The following is a 16,316-nucleotide window of genomic DNA, read 5'->3' on the forward strand; positions in this document are numbered from 1 at the left end:
ATAATTGAGAATTTTGATGCAAATTATTTTTAAGAAACAGAGCCTCTATGGATACCAGCCTTAGAGCTGAATGGGCTACCCTGTGTAAATAAAGTTTATTTATTTATTTATTTATAGGAATTAGAAGTTTAGTGCCAACGTGTGAGGAGCGCATGGATCCATTGACAGATGCATGGATCCATTCAACTTGTAAAAAAGCTAGTTGAACTCAGCGCTGATGTCAATTTGAAAGTGGATCGGAAAGGATGCAGCTGACATGGCTCGCATGAACGAAGAAACAGAAATCGAGGAATCTCTCAAATCTAGGAGAAGCTCACTCTTAAAGGACTCAGAAATTTAATAAACTCAAAGTCAGTCGATTTTAAAACGTGCTGAACGTGGTTTAAGGTTCATCGAAGAGGATGTTGTTAACTTATCCCACATACTAAAAACGTACATTTTTTTCAATACATAGTTTTTGCTTCATATGTAGTCAGTGCAATCAAAAATGTTGCTAGACACAATTTAGGAATGGCTGCTGAATTTGAACGCATTTAACCAAAAAGAAAGTTCGAATCCAGTTGATATGGCACAAGTACTTCAAGTTGTGCGTTTCTGCGTTGACGATTTTTTTTTCTTTTATTTCTGACCGATGAATGTTAATTTATGATTTGCTTCATGATTTGGTATTTTTAGCGAAACGTCGCTAAGACAGGACCGTAGCAAATGAGCGGCTGAATGAAATGCATGTGGTTTTGCACTTGTCTTTTGTGCATAATTTTTCAACGTAAATATGTATCATAGTGGTCATAATCAAGAAGAGGTCACATCTAAGCTAAGTGCAAGTGCAGATCAGGCAAATAGTTGGTACAAGTCCAATCTACTGTTAGGGAACCTTAAGAAATACCAGACGTTGAACATCGGCTACCGAACGGAAACAACTGGCTCTGAAAGAGCAAGCGGAGGGATCCACATAAATGATGAGGAAATTAAGACCGCGGAAACTCTCAAACTTTTAGGGGTAACAATAGATTCCAGATTAACTTTTCTGAACATGTAAACTCAGCGTGCAAGAAGGCCAGTCAAATAATTGCTGTCCTCATGCGACTAAGAAATCTAATCCCTATTAAGGCCAAACTCCAGGGTTAAAATGTCTGATGTAAAGTGGGTCATTTTATATTTGAGGCTCTGTCTATCTAATCTTACCAGCTCCCTACCCACCCCATGAAAAAAATGAATGGTGCCACAACAACAAGAACGTTGTTGTCCCGGACATTCAAAATGGCTACCAGAAGTTCCGTCAGATATTACTTTATTGGTAAACACCAAACTGTTCTTTGGATGAAGGCTTTTACAAATCGTTTATGTGATCGGTCAATGATAAATAAGGAATTCTTGCCTCCATAGGGTCTCTGCGTAGCATCAAGTTTTCCTCATTCATGAGGATGGTTGCTAATTCCAAAAGTTCCTCGCTGCAGTTAAGACTGGTACAGCTCATGCCACACAGTTACTTTTCACAAAGGCTGATTTCATCGTTGTCAATAATAACAAGGAAATTCTGTATGGCTGATATCTCTGGAAGATAATATAGTAATAACAAGGAAATTCTGTATGGCTGATATCTCTGGAAGATAATATAGCAAATCTGGGCGGCCTGAGAGAGACTTGCAGTTGATTGATGGTGTGATTCGGTGGTTGTTCCAAAGTCTTGCAAATCTATGAAGTTCATCCTTGATTAGATCCATGTAACAAAATCCGAGACACTCTACATGAACTGGTACAGACCACTTTCTCTTAGCCCTCTGAAATCTTCCATCCACCACTTTGCTCATCTCGTTCGCAGCTGACACCACCACGCCTCTATCCTCTGATTGGATACTGAGCGACCATACATAAAGCTCTTGTCTTTGGAAAATGAGTCCCGGGAATTGTTGCGCAGAAACCGTTGGATACCTGCAAGAAAGTGTTTTCTGTACCCAAATCAGGTCGAATAATACGTGCATTACACCCCACAAAATATTTTTCTTCAAAGGCAGGTTCATTGTTTGAAATACCCACTTCAAGCTACACAATTCTTCTATTGCTGCCATCTATTCTCCCGTGTATGCAAAATCCAAACGGTTTCAGCTTATCAAAACCGTTATTGTGCCATAAGAAATTCGGACCTCTCCCTTTGTATTGACGCCTTTGCAGTCTTAACACCCTCTAGATCCAAAATTCTCTGCGTGTGTCTTACAGTTTCTTTAGCGACCACCATGTCATGGTCGGCCACGAGTCTTTGCCACATAGACCGATAACCGATATTACGTCCAGTGGATTGAAGCTCTCTCTCTATGCGATTTATGACTGTTAATAGGTTGGATACATGTTTCCTTCACGTTGAACCTTTCCGTGCAAGTATTTACCTCAAGTGCCTGGAACTCAGGTTCTGGTTATATATCAGTAGAAGACATGATAGAATTTCCTTTTCTTGATATTCCAGATTTGAGTAATGTTCAACAAGATGGTTTCGGTCCTCCATCTTGAAACGGATTCCCAGCCTCCCGTCGAATGTAGATCCTTGCAGGCGGAGTAGGACGAGTTATAAGTCGAGGTCGAAATGGACGAGCCATAAGTCGTCTTATTGGTCGACATGAAGAGTTATTAGTCGACTAACAATTCGACATGGACGAGTAAGTCGACTTGTAGGTTGCTTTGACGAGTAATAAGTCGACTTATTAGTCGACATGACAAGTTATAATTCGACCTATAAGTTGACATGGACGAGTGAAAAGCACTACTGACTTATATAAGTTGTCCTGGACGAGTTCTAAGTCATCTTATAAGTTGTTTCTTTACATCTCAAACTATTTGGTTGATGTCCTTCTGAGGGCTCTGCATGATCCTGTCCTTAGCGTATTGAATGAATTAGAATATGACGTCATTGTCTGAACGGGATCCTTTTACTTTTCTATTTCAGTCTATTTTCTTGGTATTTACAGCATTTTTAAGTTTGTGTTCGTCAATTCGTTTATATCCTAGCACCGTAAGATATCCAACGTCAGCCCATGCTTAGTGAAACTTCTCACCTGGCTTTGAATTTTGCAAGGCTCAAATGCGTTGTTCACGAAGGGACTCTCCCGTTGCTAGGGGTGTATCCGTCCGACCTTTGAAGTCGTGGCAGTGCACAATCTCTTACGTTTCAGGCGCCATTTTCTATACTTCATTAAATCCTCGAAGATACTGACGTATAGAGGAGCAGTGGTAATACGTGGATATTCGTTCAAGCATCCCAGCCGCTTGTTTGCAGCGTCAAACTTATCAAGATATTTCTCACTTCAACTTGAATGTTAAGGTAGGAATAACAGCTCTTTTAACAGCTCTTTAATTCCTAAGCTAACCAGTAAATTTAATACAACTTTGACCGAGGTTTATCTAACGTACTCTTGTACTCAAACGGAAAAATTCGAACACTACCACCCACGCAAGGCGCATTTCCTAGTTAATTATCACCATTTTGTATTCATTCTCGAGTCGTCCTTGAGATCAACCAAATGCTTGTTTGCGAAGAATTCACATTACTAGACACGCGATTTGAGATTAACGGCAGAGTACGCTTCCTATGGCTTCATGTTATGATCATTCTAATCGAGTAACCAGGTGAGGACGAAACTAAGATCCAAAAGTGGTTTATTTAGAACGGAAACTATGCGTTTGGTGGTGACAATACGCTATTTGAAATAAAATGCAGAGAGGACTCGATCTTTTGAATATTATCCTCCAATCTCTCCACATATTGAACCCACAATGGAAAATTGGAGGTGCAGTGACTGTAGCGAATGAACAGAAATTGAAGAAGCAAGGCTTAGTTAACAAGAGACGAACATTTGTAGTAGTTTCGTGTTTACTTAATGAAAGCAAACTTTGTATCAGTTTCGATTTCGTTTTAGATTGATGATTTGTTTATAGTTTTACGCGAATTTCATCGTTACAAGTGAGCGCCACCTTAAATTTCTGTGTGTCGGTTGATTTTACAACGAATAAGCTATCAAAGCTGGTACTTGCCTCGTTTGGAAAACGGGAAGGTTTGTACAAATCCATTTCGTCATGCATTGTACTTTTAGAGATAAATAAACGTTCAATGTTAGTCACTGAGAATGCAATAGTATTAAAATTATTTTTGTTTTAAAACCTCCAGGAATCTCTTGTTTGTTTGTGCGTAGTTGCTGTAATTTATGTTAAATGTGGCTTATTTGCATGATTGAAATCATGATGTGCTCACGACATGTGCCTTCAAGCGTGACCTGATTTAGACAATCACGCTATTTTACTTCATATCACTCGAATAAACACGGCAGCGATTAAAAGTCTTCAAAGCGTGAGAATATAATCAGAAGCTCTCCTGTTGATAGTTAATGTTAAAACGAGGAATTGTCGCCGATCTACTCTTACACAGTACAGTGTTGCACTACTCTATTTGCTCGAATCGGTAGCTTCGAATTCTCCAGAGCAGCTACGTGAGTTCAAAATTAAGACTCCGGAAAGGTATAAAATTCTTTGAAGCGTTTCCAAAACTAGACGAAGTCCTCGGTGGTTCAAAGACATACGCGTAACTGTCACAAAGGCGAAATATGTGGATGAAATAGAGCACCAAGAGGGTAAATGATAATTTGAGATGGGAAATCTTGATTAAGTAAAAGCTAACCTCCCTCCCCCCCCTCCCCTTAAGCAAAAGGTTATCTGGCATTTTCCCTGCGCGATCAGACGGCTTCGTCAACTGTGACATAAGCTGTTTTTTTATTTTGTTTTGTTTTGTTTTGTCTTCGTCACATTCAAATGATTTTATTCACTAGAGCAGCCTCCAGAAGGGCATTACACGCTAAAAAGTAGTGTTATGTGTTTCACATTGAAAACTATTAAAATCATTGTGAAGCTAGATCACTTAGTCAAACAATAACCGCGCTATCAGGTAACGGAAGAATCTCCATACAATGAAATATTGAATAGATCCATATCTATTTGTCAACTATGTCGTTTGCTTCGTGTGGCGATGTTATAGTAGTCAATGGATCTTAAGATGTATGAACTTGTACCTGCCTCATTTGTTTAACTTCCTTTATACCGCATTGGTCAAAATCCCTCCATTATTTGCAGTCTGAGTGTGGTATGAGTAACTTGGCCTTTAACGTTTGATGCAATCATGATTCCATGTGTTACTAAATGTCGGGCTGAAACTGTGGAATAATGATAACCTAATCATACTGATAACTGTCCTCAAGTAGTGACTCATCCCTCAGTTTTTATTTGTTTCTAAATGATGGAAACTTTCCGCCTACATTTCGTTAGTTTTAAACCCACAGTACCTCCCGATCTGTTACTGATATGCTATGGATATGAACTCAGGACCAATGTAAATACGCTTAAAGAGAGCAGAGACGTGGCTTTCCAGGGTTCACAGGGCATTGTTCCCGTAAACTTGAAAACATATGTTTTTAGCTGCATTTTCAGTATTTTACCTCGAAACGAAGTTTCGAAAACATCAACCATTTAGGAGCCAAACTCAGCACAAACTGCTAACTCTGTTCGTGCCCATGACGCTTGACTGCTCTCCGCTCACAGGGATTAAGCCCACTGTACAATTTATGACAGAGCATATTCCTGGCTTCCATTCATGGTCTTTGGATGTGTTTGTGATCGTTTATCGTCTATTAATCTCATCAAATCAAACTAGACCGCCTGCGATTGCCATGATGTTTTTATTCAATTGGCAACTCACGCGAATCTCCGCTTCAGGAATTTTCACTATGCCAACCTAATCGTTGCAGTCAGGTAGGGAAAGCAACATACAAGAAAACACGTAAAGGCCTCAATTTACGGTGAGATGGAGCGATAAATGAATTAGTAAGCACTGACATGGCAATTGCTTTCTTGCAGTCTTCAAATTACGAGACACGCGATTTGAGATGAGCGGTAGAGTACGCTTCTTATGGCTTCTTATGGCTTCTTGTGGCCTCATGGATCATTTGAATCGAGTAACTAGCTATAGGTGAAGACGAAAGTAAGATCCAAGAGTTGTTTGTTTGGAAAAGAAACTATGCGCTTTCGTGGTATCATTACGCTATTTGAAACAAAAAGCACAGAGGACTCGATCTTTTGAATATGAACCTCCAATCTCTCCATATATTGAACACAAAATGGAAATTTGGAGGTGCAGTGACTGTAGCGAGTGCACAGAAATTGAAAAAGCAAGGTTCAGTTAGCAGAAAACGAAAATTTGTTGTAGTTTCGTGTCTACTTAGTAAAAGCAAATATCAGTTTCGATTTCGTTTTGGATTGAGGATTTGTTAATAGTTTCAACCCATTCGATTTGAAATTGCTGTGCAATTCTAGGGAGTTACTACATACATTCTAGCTACCTCAAATTTCACAGTATCGGTTGATTTTACAACGAATATGCTATCGGAGTTGGTACTTGACAGATTTGGAAAACAGGAAGGTTTGTACAAATCCATTTCGTTAAGCTTTGTACTTTTAGAGATAACTGAACGTAAAATTTTAATGTCAGCCACTGAGAATGCAACGGTATTGAAATTATCTTTATTTTTAAACCTCCAGGAACCTCTTATTTGTTTGTGCGTAGTTGCTGCAATATATGTTAAATGTGGCTTATTTGCATGATTGAAATCATGATGTGCTCACGACATGTGCCTTCAGGCGTGACTTGGATTGGACAATCACGCTATTTTGCTTCATATCACTCGAGTAAACAAGGCAGCAATCAAAGGTCTTCAAAGCGTCAGAATATAATCAGGAGCTCATCTGTTCAATACTCAATGTTAAAACGAGGAATTGTTGTCGATCTACTATCACACAGTATGGTGTCATACTACTGTATTTGCTCGAATCGGTAGCTTCGAATTCTCCAGAGCAGCTATGCGTGTTCAAAGTTAAGACTCCGGAAAGGTACACAAATTTTGAAGCGTTTCCATAACAAGAAGAAGTCCTCGGTGGCTCAAACATACACTCCTAACCGTCACAAAGGCAAAAAATGTGAATGAAACGAGCACCAAGAGGTTAAATGATAATAAGAGTGGGAAATCTTGATGAAGTAAAAGCTAACTTTCCCCCCAAGCAAAAAGTTATGGGCCATTTCCTTGTGCGGTCAGAGGGCTTTGTTTCACTCAAGCTCCTCACGCTATACTGTGACAACTCTGACATAAACTGTTTTTGGTTTTGTTTTGTTTTGTTTTTGTCATATTCTAATCATTTTATTCACTACAGCAGTCCCTAGATGGGTATCACACGCTAAAAAGCAGTGTTCTGTGTTTCAAGTTGAAAACAATTGCTGGTTTTCACGTGACGTCACTAAATTTTAGACTTCAGAACTATTGATCCTCCTGAGATTTTACTTTCATGATGTATTAGAGCAGCTAAAAACTAATCTTCAGACAAATTTTCACTCCAAATGGATTCTTGGTTTAGTGATAGACTACTCTTGAATTTCTAAGCTTTTGCGTGACGTGGCCTTTACATGACGAGCGAGAGAGCTGTTATCTTGGTTTAAAAGGTGACTTATTTAGGGAAATTCAGCTATCTGAACAGTTCTTGTATTAGAATAAAGTATTATTGTTACGTTTATGAGTTCTTAGAGAGATAAATTAAGGCTTTTGTAGCAAAACTCAGTGACAGATGTTTCTGCTGGTTTCCGGCCGCCATGTTGGTGCCCATCTAGGTGGGCACCAGCATGGCGGCTCCATACAAATCTCTATAAATTTGGGAAAAACGTTTCTCCTCATATCTTCCGTAAGAAAAATTGCTGTGACCTGAATCTTGGCGAGAGTCTTGACATATCTAGCTTCTTTCTATTTCCAGATTCTAGACTAAATCGATTGAACGGTTTTTATTTTTTATTTTGATCTATTTTGAATGGCGTGACACTGAAAACCAGCAATTAAAATCATTGTGAAGCTGGATCACTTGGTCATACAATAACCGCGCTATCAGGCAACAGAAGAATTTCCATACAATAAAATATTTAATAGATCCATATCTATTTGCCATGAATTGACTACGTCGTTTGCTTTGTGTGACGATGTTATAGAAGTCGATGGATCTTAAGATGTGTGAACCTGTAACTGTCTCGTTTGTTTAACGTCATTTACACTACATTGGCCAAAATCCCTCCTTTACTAATTTGCAGTCTGAGTGTGATATGAATAACTTGGCCTTTAAAGTTTGATGCAATCATGATTCAATCCTCTTTGTGCTACTAAATGTGGGGCTGAATAATGATAACTTAATCAATTTGGTAACTGTCCTCAAGCAGTGACTTATCCCTCGATTTTTATTTGTTTCCAAATGATGGAAACTTTTTGCCTACATTTCTTTAGTTAAAACCCACGATACCTTTGTTACTAATATGCTTTTTTTAAAATTATGTATACTTTGCAGATCATATCCAGAGTTCCTTGAGCAGAAAAAATTTGTTACTATGGATGTCCTCGGTAACGACAAAAGATGGCTTGTGACTCTTGTTACCTCAAATAAGGTCGTAGCTCCAGTTTTACAGGATATCGTGAAACAAGGAATGGACAAGCTGTATGCTTTGCTAAATAATTACCTTAAAGGCTTACCAACACCTTATAGTCTACAAACACTGACCTATGCAGAGGTATGCCATCTGGCAGCCACGCCAAGTCCTGCTTCTTCGCTTAAAGGCTTAAATTTTGGAAATATCAACAACAATTCTAGTGTTCATGGAAAGAACAAAAAGACCTACAACTACAATGTAAACAGCTCAGTTGACCTTGCCAAGCTTTATCTCCCAGACTACCTGGCAGTATTCTCGGCATTCGACAAATCTATGGATTTGAGTGCCGCTCTTAGACTATTGGGATGTAGGAAGTATCCCATACAAATATTCGTTTCTTCCGATCCTTTGCACGATATTCAGCCTTTGGCGGATGATGTCAGAGAGAATGTCAGGAATCGGGGAAGTCATTTTAAAGAGAGTGACTGGACCCAAATCTTCTTTGACCAGTGCTTTGATAAGTTAGAGGCTCTGCTCCAATATCTGCCACTGCTTCCCGACAAAAAAAAGGAGCTTTTGGATAAACTTTCTGCATGGAAAACAGAAGGTACTAGAAATGTCTCAAGCTGTGTAATGTAACTATTCAAGGAATAGCTTTAGTTTAATATAACAATTCTCTAGGTTGGATGTTCACTCAAGACCAATGTAAATACGCTTAAAGAGAGCAAAGCCGCGGCTTTCCAGGGTTCACAGGACATTCTTTCCGGAAATTTGAAAACATATGTTTTTGGCTGCATTTTCAGTATTTTACCTTTAAACGAAGCTTCGAAAACACTAACCACTTAGGAGCCAAACTCTGCGCAAACTCCTAACCCTGTTCGTGCTCATGACGCTTGACTGCTTTTCGCTCACAGGAATTAAGCCCACTATATAATCTGTGGCAGGGCATATTCCTGACTTTCATTCATGGCCCTTTGAATATGTTTGTGATCGTTTGTCTTTTATTATTCTCATCAAATTAAATTAGACTACCTGCCATTGCCATGATGTTTTCATTCCCTTGGCAACTCACGCGAAACTCCGCTTCAGGGGTTTTCCCTGTGCCAACCTGATCGTTGCAATCAAGTAAGCACAACAACATACTCAGAGGAGCCATCTTCAGTAATATGAAGAAGAAACTGTCTTACTTATTACTCAAATGCCGTATCTACAATGACAAATTATTTCCTCTCGCCAGTTACTTAATTTAATCTCTGCCTTACAATACAGTCATCATTGTTATCATCATCGACATCAGAGTTGACATTATTATTATTATTATTATCATCATCATTACCGTCATTTAATGTACATTCATCACTTTTAGGGTTCAAGCGGATTGTTGACAATGACGTCAAAGATCTATTGGAAAAATTTCAAAACGTCAAACTTGCTTCAATTAATGACAAATTGGACGACATGCCAACTAGGGAGGAGAACGAAAGAGTGATAGAAAAGCTGTCTTCCTTTCACACCAGTATGATGGATAGATTCGATAGAGTGGAATCCTTACTTCAACAAGTTCACCTCAAGCTAGACGGTAAGTCTAAAAAACAACGACTTCTTGCAATCTGTAAAATTCCAGTGAAAAATAATGTTGTAAGAGAGGACTCTTCCGGCCGCTAACAATTTCACCCACAGAAGCGCGTAAATTTTCCATTAATACTCGCGAGCGAATCGGGGACCACATAGTTAGAATACAGAGAGTTAAATTGTTATTGTTGTGTTGCAAAAGTGTGCAGTTTTGCCCATTGGACACGCCAGTACTGTCGACACGTAAATAATTGAGAGTCTTAATTGTTCTGTAATTTAAGAGGTTGCTAACATAATTTTTATATTGCACCTTTAAAAGCGAACAGAACAATACAAGTAAAGAAAGTCACCGACCATACTTCGGTTATTTAAAAAACCACACGTCTTTTTCATTAACCCGGTTGCATTTTGTTACATTATGCAGGCATTAGTGTCAGTGCTCTAAATCAAGAAGGTAGCAAGAGAGTGCACTCTACAGAATCAAGCGTCTTATCTACAGACGCCACTTTCAAAGAAACCCGCCAAATGAGGGAAAAGGTAACATAATATAATAACAGATAGTTTCCAGTCAAAGGCCCAGACATTAGACAAAAACATAATTTATTTATTGGAGTCGGGTTTGCCAAGCTTGGAGCTAGTGTCCATAAAAAATCAGCCTTGTATTAGCTACGAAGTGCAGTAACACGAGGATAGAAATAATGATTAAGCATAGTTTTAAATCACCTGAAAGAAACAAAGTAAGAGGACAGTTAGACTCTGACGAAGAGTTCCAGGAAGGTTATCGAACGACAGTCCCTACTTCCTTCAACAGTCCTTCTCCTAGGAAAAACTACACAATCCAATAATACCTTTGGGCTCAAACCATTACTGAAGAAAAATTAACTTGCTATGCAATTTTTCATCGAATGGGGGACCCATACGGAAAGTAGGACTTTAAGTAATATGCTATACCTGTAACGTGTAAATGTTTTCTTAAAAAAAGGACATTTTATTTGGAATGCGTTGACTTTAAAATTGCCTTTCTTCCCTCAGGACAAAAACCCAGAATCGACGTGTAAGCTTCGAGCGAAAATTGCCAAAGTAAGTCAAGTACTAAATTGTGTGACCGTTTTATGATGTAGTGCGTGCTTTAACAATGAAGACAAATTGTGGTTAAATAGGAGGACCAGTTCGATGTTATGTCTGTTATCCTTTATGCAAATATCTCAGAAAAGTTAATTTCGTGGTTTTGGATTTGACACATGCCGGACCAGGAGCCTCCCTCTCTGTCCTGTAGTTTTCTCCTTGATCTGGATAGTGGTGATGATCAGCGGTTTTATGCGTACAGCTTACAGTGAACAGAATTCGAAGAGGTTTCAGTTTTTTCTGGTTTTCCACTTGTTTTTTTCTTTTAAAGTGGAGCGAAAGCAAGCACGAGGCGATTGTCTAAGCCAAGTCACTTTCGGGAGAAGGACAAAATAATGCTTCATGTATTTGTTCCATTTGAGTTTGTTTTTTCTTTTTTTGTTTTTCCATGCCTTCGCGTTATTCTTTTTGCTCCCTACTTCGACGTAATCTTTGGGGAGAAAATTTCTTCCAAACAATAGTTTTCAATTTTCATCAAAATTGGTCTCAAAATTCCACTCCCATCATATCCACTTTCTCTCTGTAATATGCTTATGTGAGTAATACTTAATATTTGGTAGAGGGGAAGGGGGGGGGGGGGGTGGCGCAGTGTTGAGAGCGCTCGCCTTACACCACCGTGGCCTGTGTTCGATTCACGGACCTAGTGTCACGCGCAGGTTGAGTTTTTCGTTGGTTCTCTTCCTTGCTCCGCGGGGTTTTTCTCCGGGTCCTCCGGGTTTTCTCCCTCTAAAAAAACCAACATTTTGAATCTCAATCCAACCTGTAAACAGTGGACAAGAAGAGTCAACTCATGGAATGTCCACTGCTAAGTTATTTAATCCCATCATTATCATTATTGTTGCTATTTTTGTATTTCCAATTCTTTCGATTTGTTATGTTCTCGCACGCACTGCTGTTTCTATCCTTCAAATTCTTGAATTTTTACAGACTCTTCTCTTCTGTACTTGTGCTTCGTTTCGGATAGCCCTATTAATAATAAAGATTAGTTTGTGAGGGTATTCTCTGTGTAATGGTGCATCCACGCTGAACCATATAAATTATTATTATTATTATTATCATCATTATTATCATTATTATCATTATTATCATTATTATCATTATTATCATTATTATCATTATTATCATTATTATCATTATTATCATTATTATCATTATTATCATTATTATCATTATTATCATTATTATCATTATTATCATTATTATCATTATTATCATTATTATCATTATTATCATTATTATCATTATTATCATTATTATCATTATTATCATTATTATCATTATCATCATTATAAGTGTCTTACTGGCAATGTGCTAAAAAACAGTCCTATTTTTACAGATATCAAGAAGAACTCTACACAAAGCTGCTATCAGCGGTCGATGTGACGCTGTCAAATTACTTCTTGAAAGTGGTGAAGATGTGGACCAGACGGATGAGGTTTCTAGCTTGATTTTGCGTTTAGATGTGTCTGTTCTCATTATAAATTGATCGGTATTTGACCTTTGTCCAACGATTTGTTTCATTTTGCAGTTTAATTTAACGCCTCTTCACCTTGCCGCATGGTATGGGCAACTGGCTGTTGTTGAACTCTTGTTACAGCACGGTGCAAATGTCACTGCTGTAGATAGGGTAAGTTGGTGACCACTCGTGTTTCTGTTTTGGCAATACGTCAGATATGCAGTATTGATTAAAAATTCCAGGCAAGCAAAGACTTTCATGAGCTCTTGAAACCTTTCTTTAATCAATTTTATCTCGTGTCCAGCAATACTCATCTCATTGAGTTAGTGACAGTTACTCTAATATTTTGACCTTTGCAAATTGACAATTTTTTACCTTTCAGTTTCAAAAAACAGCGCTACAAAAAGCTGAACGCAACAATCACCCATCCATTATTGAGCTGCTTCTGAGGAACAACGCGAGTCCCACTTACAACCAACCGGTATGATGAAAACTGTATTCTTCTTTCACGTTTTGAAACTGCTTCTAAAACATCTTTACATACACAGAGGAGCATCGGGATAATTCAATAAGATTTAGCAAACATTTCTTTTCATTACGGTTGTTTAGGATTTTTGGTTTTTTTTTTGTTGTTTTTTTGATAACTTATTCACTATAATCTATTCTATATTACAGCCTAGTCTACTGTCCATTTCAAGAAAAGCGTTTCTCCATGTAGATGCACTATCCGGCTTCAATCGACTGCAGGCGGCTGCATTTCATGGCGACTATGACACGTTGTTGAATGCTTTTTGCCTTGGGAGTTTGGGCCAAGAAATGAATTTACAAAAAACAGGAAGCCAAGCAAAGGTATTCCCTGGAAAAACTGCGTTAGAGATTCTCTTAGCTCTCCAAGATAAAGGAGAAGGATATGTTGAAATAGAAGAACTTTACAAAGGATATGTTGAGAAGTTCAATACATTAACTGAGCTGCACTTGTGTCAAGACAACAATGATGTAGAGAAGGCTGTCGAGATTGTTCTAAACGAAGATGTGGATATAAACATCCCAGGAAAGAGCAACCGTACACCTTTGGTGTGGGCAAGTCTATCAGCCTCTGGTGAGTTTATCAAGACCCTCATTGACCTTGGAGCTGACGTAAATGCTCAGAGGACAGACGACAAAGTTAGACCTTTGTGTTTGGCAACTTATAGGAACAACTACATGGCCGTTGACATCCTTTTAAAGCATGGAGCCGATGTGGGTCATCTAAATATCTCAAAAACGGCGAGATTGCATGTCTGTGCAAAAAAGGGATATCTGAGTGTCTCCCGGTTACTAATTGATTCAGGATGCGACATCAATTTGCGCGACAACACAGGCAAAACCGCGCTTTACTTGGCCGTCGAAAATAAACACAAATACATGGTCAAATGTTTACTTGAAAGCGAAGCGAATGTAAATATAAAATACAATGAGAATGCAAGTCAGAGAATTTACCTCCTTCGTGGAAAGGACAGAGGAATACCAGCCTGGCATTATGTCCATGTAGAGAAAGTTCTGTTGCCCTTGTTCTTGAGGCGTACTAACGGTGGTGATCTTGACGTTGCAGACTTTGGACTCGTCCTCAAGAGTGGATGGGGAAAGTATCCTCCGGAAAACGTGCGGAAGAATATCAATGAAATGGGTGCTACCTTTTCTGACACGCAAGGTCAGACAGTTCTTCATATTGCCAGCAAAAGTGCCAGTCTCGAGATCGTAGATCTGTTAATAAACTATAAAGCAGATGTAAACGCGAACGACATGGACGGCTTTACCCCACTACATTTGGCAGCGATGCATGGCAACATTCAAGTTGTTAAAAAACTAGTTGAAACCAACGCCGACGTTAACTTGAAAGTGGATGGAAAGGATGCGGCTGACTTAGCTCGGATGAACGAAGAAACAGAAATTGAGGAGTATCTTAAAACAAAAAGAAGCCTTCCTCAAAGAGACCCGGAGAGTCAATCGGAGGAAAGTCAGTCAGCGGAAAGTCAATCGGTTTAAAAAGTTGCCATTACAGGGGCAGGACAAGGCTTAAAGTACCTTGAACATGGCTTAAAGTTCCTCGAGGAAAAGTTCAATTTACTTGCGTCGTTCACCATTATTTTAGACTTTTCAGCACACGATCTTTGTTCTTTTTATATAAACAGCGCAAACAAGAATCAAGGCAAGATCATCGTGAAGTTTTCGATTCATAACTGTATGGCACTATTATTTACATCGCCGTGTTATCCAAAATTCATTTTATTAATTTTTTGGATCAATTAATGTTAATTTGATTTTTGAAATTATTTTGGTTTTTTTTTTGAAGAAACGTTGATTGAGAAAGTGGCAGATGATCAGCTGTGTGAAGATCGTGCGGCTATTCACTCTTGTTTTGTACACACATGAAAGTTTTATACCCTAACTATTTCGCCTGCACATCTGATTGAAATAACAATCGATTCGACAGGCATTCTCACAACGTAATGTAGCAATTAGGGATTCAAAAAAATAATTTTCTTTGTACAGTTTCAATCAATTTGAAGTAGCTTCTAAATAACCTAAGAAGCAAAAAAAATTAAAAAAAAAGGAAAAGAAAGAGAAAAAAAAAATAATCAAGCATGGAATCTAGCAGTTTACGATGCGAGGCTAAGGAAACATACCAAAATATGTGAATGTGCCTCCCTAAAAAAAATCTACAGTAAACGAGTGCAAAAATTAGAGTCAGAGAAAGTTAGGTCTACAAAGCGGCTAAATGAAAGTCATTTGGTGTTACATTTATCTTTTGTACCTGTGCGAATTAACTTGTTTTACCCTAATTTTTCAACTTGCCTATATCAGTTGACATATAACTTGATTATACAACACGAGAGTTTGAAAATTAATTAGCCAATGGAGATTCTAACAAATTATTTTTCTTCACTTAAATTTGAATCCATTTTAAATAGCCTCTGCATAAGCTTAGGGGCGAAAAAAAAATCATGGAAAGTAGTTTTCACCATTGTTTTGTTTGGCTTTAAGCTGTGAGAGAGACAAATTCACGATACGAGGTTAGGGCAATAAATAAAAATCTACACATGTGCCTTTATCATAAAATCCTAACAGTAGCGGCACTTGTAGGTGTTCATTCACAGTACTTTTCAATTCTTGTGAAACGAAAGAGGCGGAATATCTTTACTCTTTTCAGAAAGTAAAAACTTGAGTGAACGTTTTTTCACTTAGCTTCTTCGTCAGTATATCCTTAAGCAGTGTTCGGGGCTCGGAAGAACTTTTAAAATCCAGAACTAAAGAAATCACAGGGCAATCGGAAAAAAGAACAAAATCCAAAAGGAGCCAAGCAGAACCCAAAGTAAATACATGAAAAAGCTTCAAAGGGCGAGAAAAAGCGGGTAACCATTTCGCAATTGATTTCGGGCTTTTTCCTCTGATTTGATGGCGTAGGTTTGTTGACCAATCACAGAAAGCAGTATAACAAAACCGATATAATTCCGAATTACTTTCCAAACTCTAATTTAAACCAATAGGACGTAATTTAATAGTTGCTTGACACTGGATATAAAAGCAGCGAAGGTGTAGGTCGGCATAGAAACAAAAACTGTACCGTTGTATTGGGTAATCGACAATCTTCATTTCATCTTAATTCTACGTCAGAAATAAATATCACAACATTCA

At 38.3% G+C, this 16,316-nt stretch overlaps 1 protein-coding gene and 1 pseudogene across 3 annotated transcripts in view; one reads left to right on the forward strand and one right to left on the reverse strand.

Annotated features, from left to right (window-relative positions):
• LOC113677026 (uncharacterized) overlaps positions 1 to 16,316 on the forward strand; it is a 40,887-nt gene extending 24,571 nt beyond the window's left edge. The window contains exons 1-9 of one of the 3 annotated variants that reach the window (XM_089201606.1): positions 5,790 to 5,834; positions 8,410 to 9,095; positions 9,855 to 10,067; positions 10,485 to 10,597; positions 11,093 to 11,140; positions 12,522 to 12,620; positions 12,714 to 12,812; positions 13,024 to 13,122; positions 13,317 to 16,316. In XM_089201606.1, the coding sequence (XP_089057732.1) occupies positions 8,450 to 9,095; positions 9,855 to 10,067; positions 10,485 to 10,597; positions 11,093 to 11,140; positions 12,522 to 12,620; positions 12,714 to 12,812; positions 13,024 to 13,122; positions 13,317 to 14,666 (2,667 nt within the window). In that variant the 5' untranslated portion in view covers positions 5,790 to 5,834; positions 8,410 to 8,449 and the 3' untranslated portion in view covers positions 14,667 to 16,316. Of the gene's footprint in view, positions 1 to 5,789; positions 5,835 to 6,728; positions 6,922 to 8,409; positions 9,096 to 9,854; positions 10,068 to 10,484; positions 10,598 to 11,092; positions 11,141 to 12,521; positions 12,621 to 12,713; positions 12,813 to 13,023; positions 13,123 to 13,316 lie in introns of those variants that run through there. The other 2 variants (XM_089201608.1, XM_089201611.1) reach the window with 2 other exon arrangements.
• On the reverse strand, positions 1,518 to 2,379 carry LOC149053412 (uncharacterized; annotated as a pseudogene).

This window comes from Pocillopora damicornis, chromosome 1, assembly GCF_964200805.1.
Source record: "Pocillopora damicornis chromosome 1, jaPocDami1.2, whole genome shotgun sequence".
NCBI classification, from domain to species: domain Eukaryota; kingdom Metazoa; phylum Cnidaria; class Anthozoa; order Scleractinia; family Pocilloporidae; genus Pocillopora; species Pocillopora damicornis.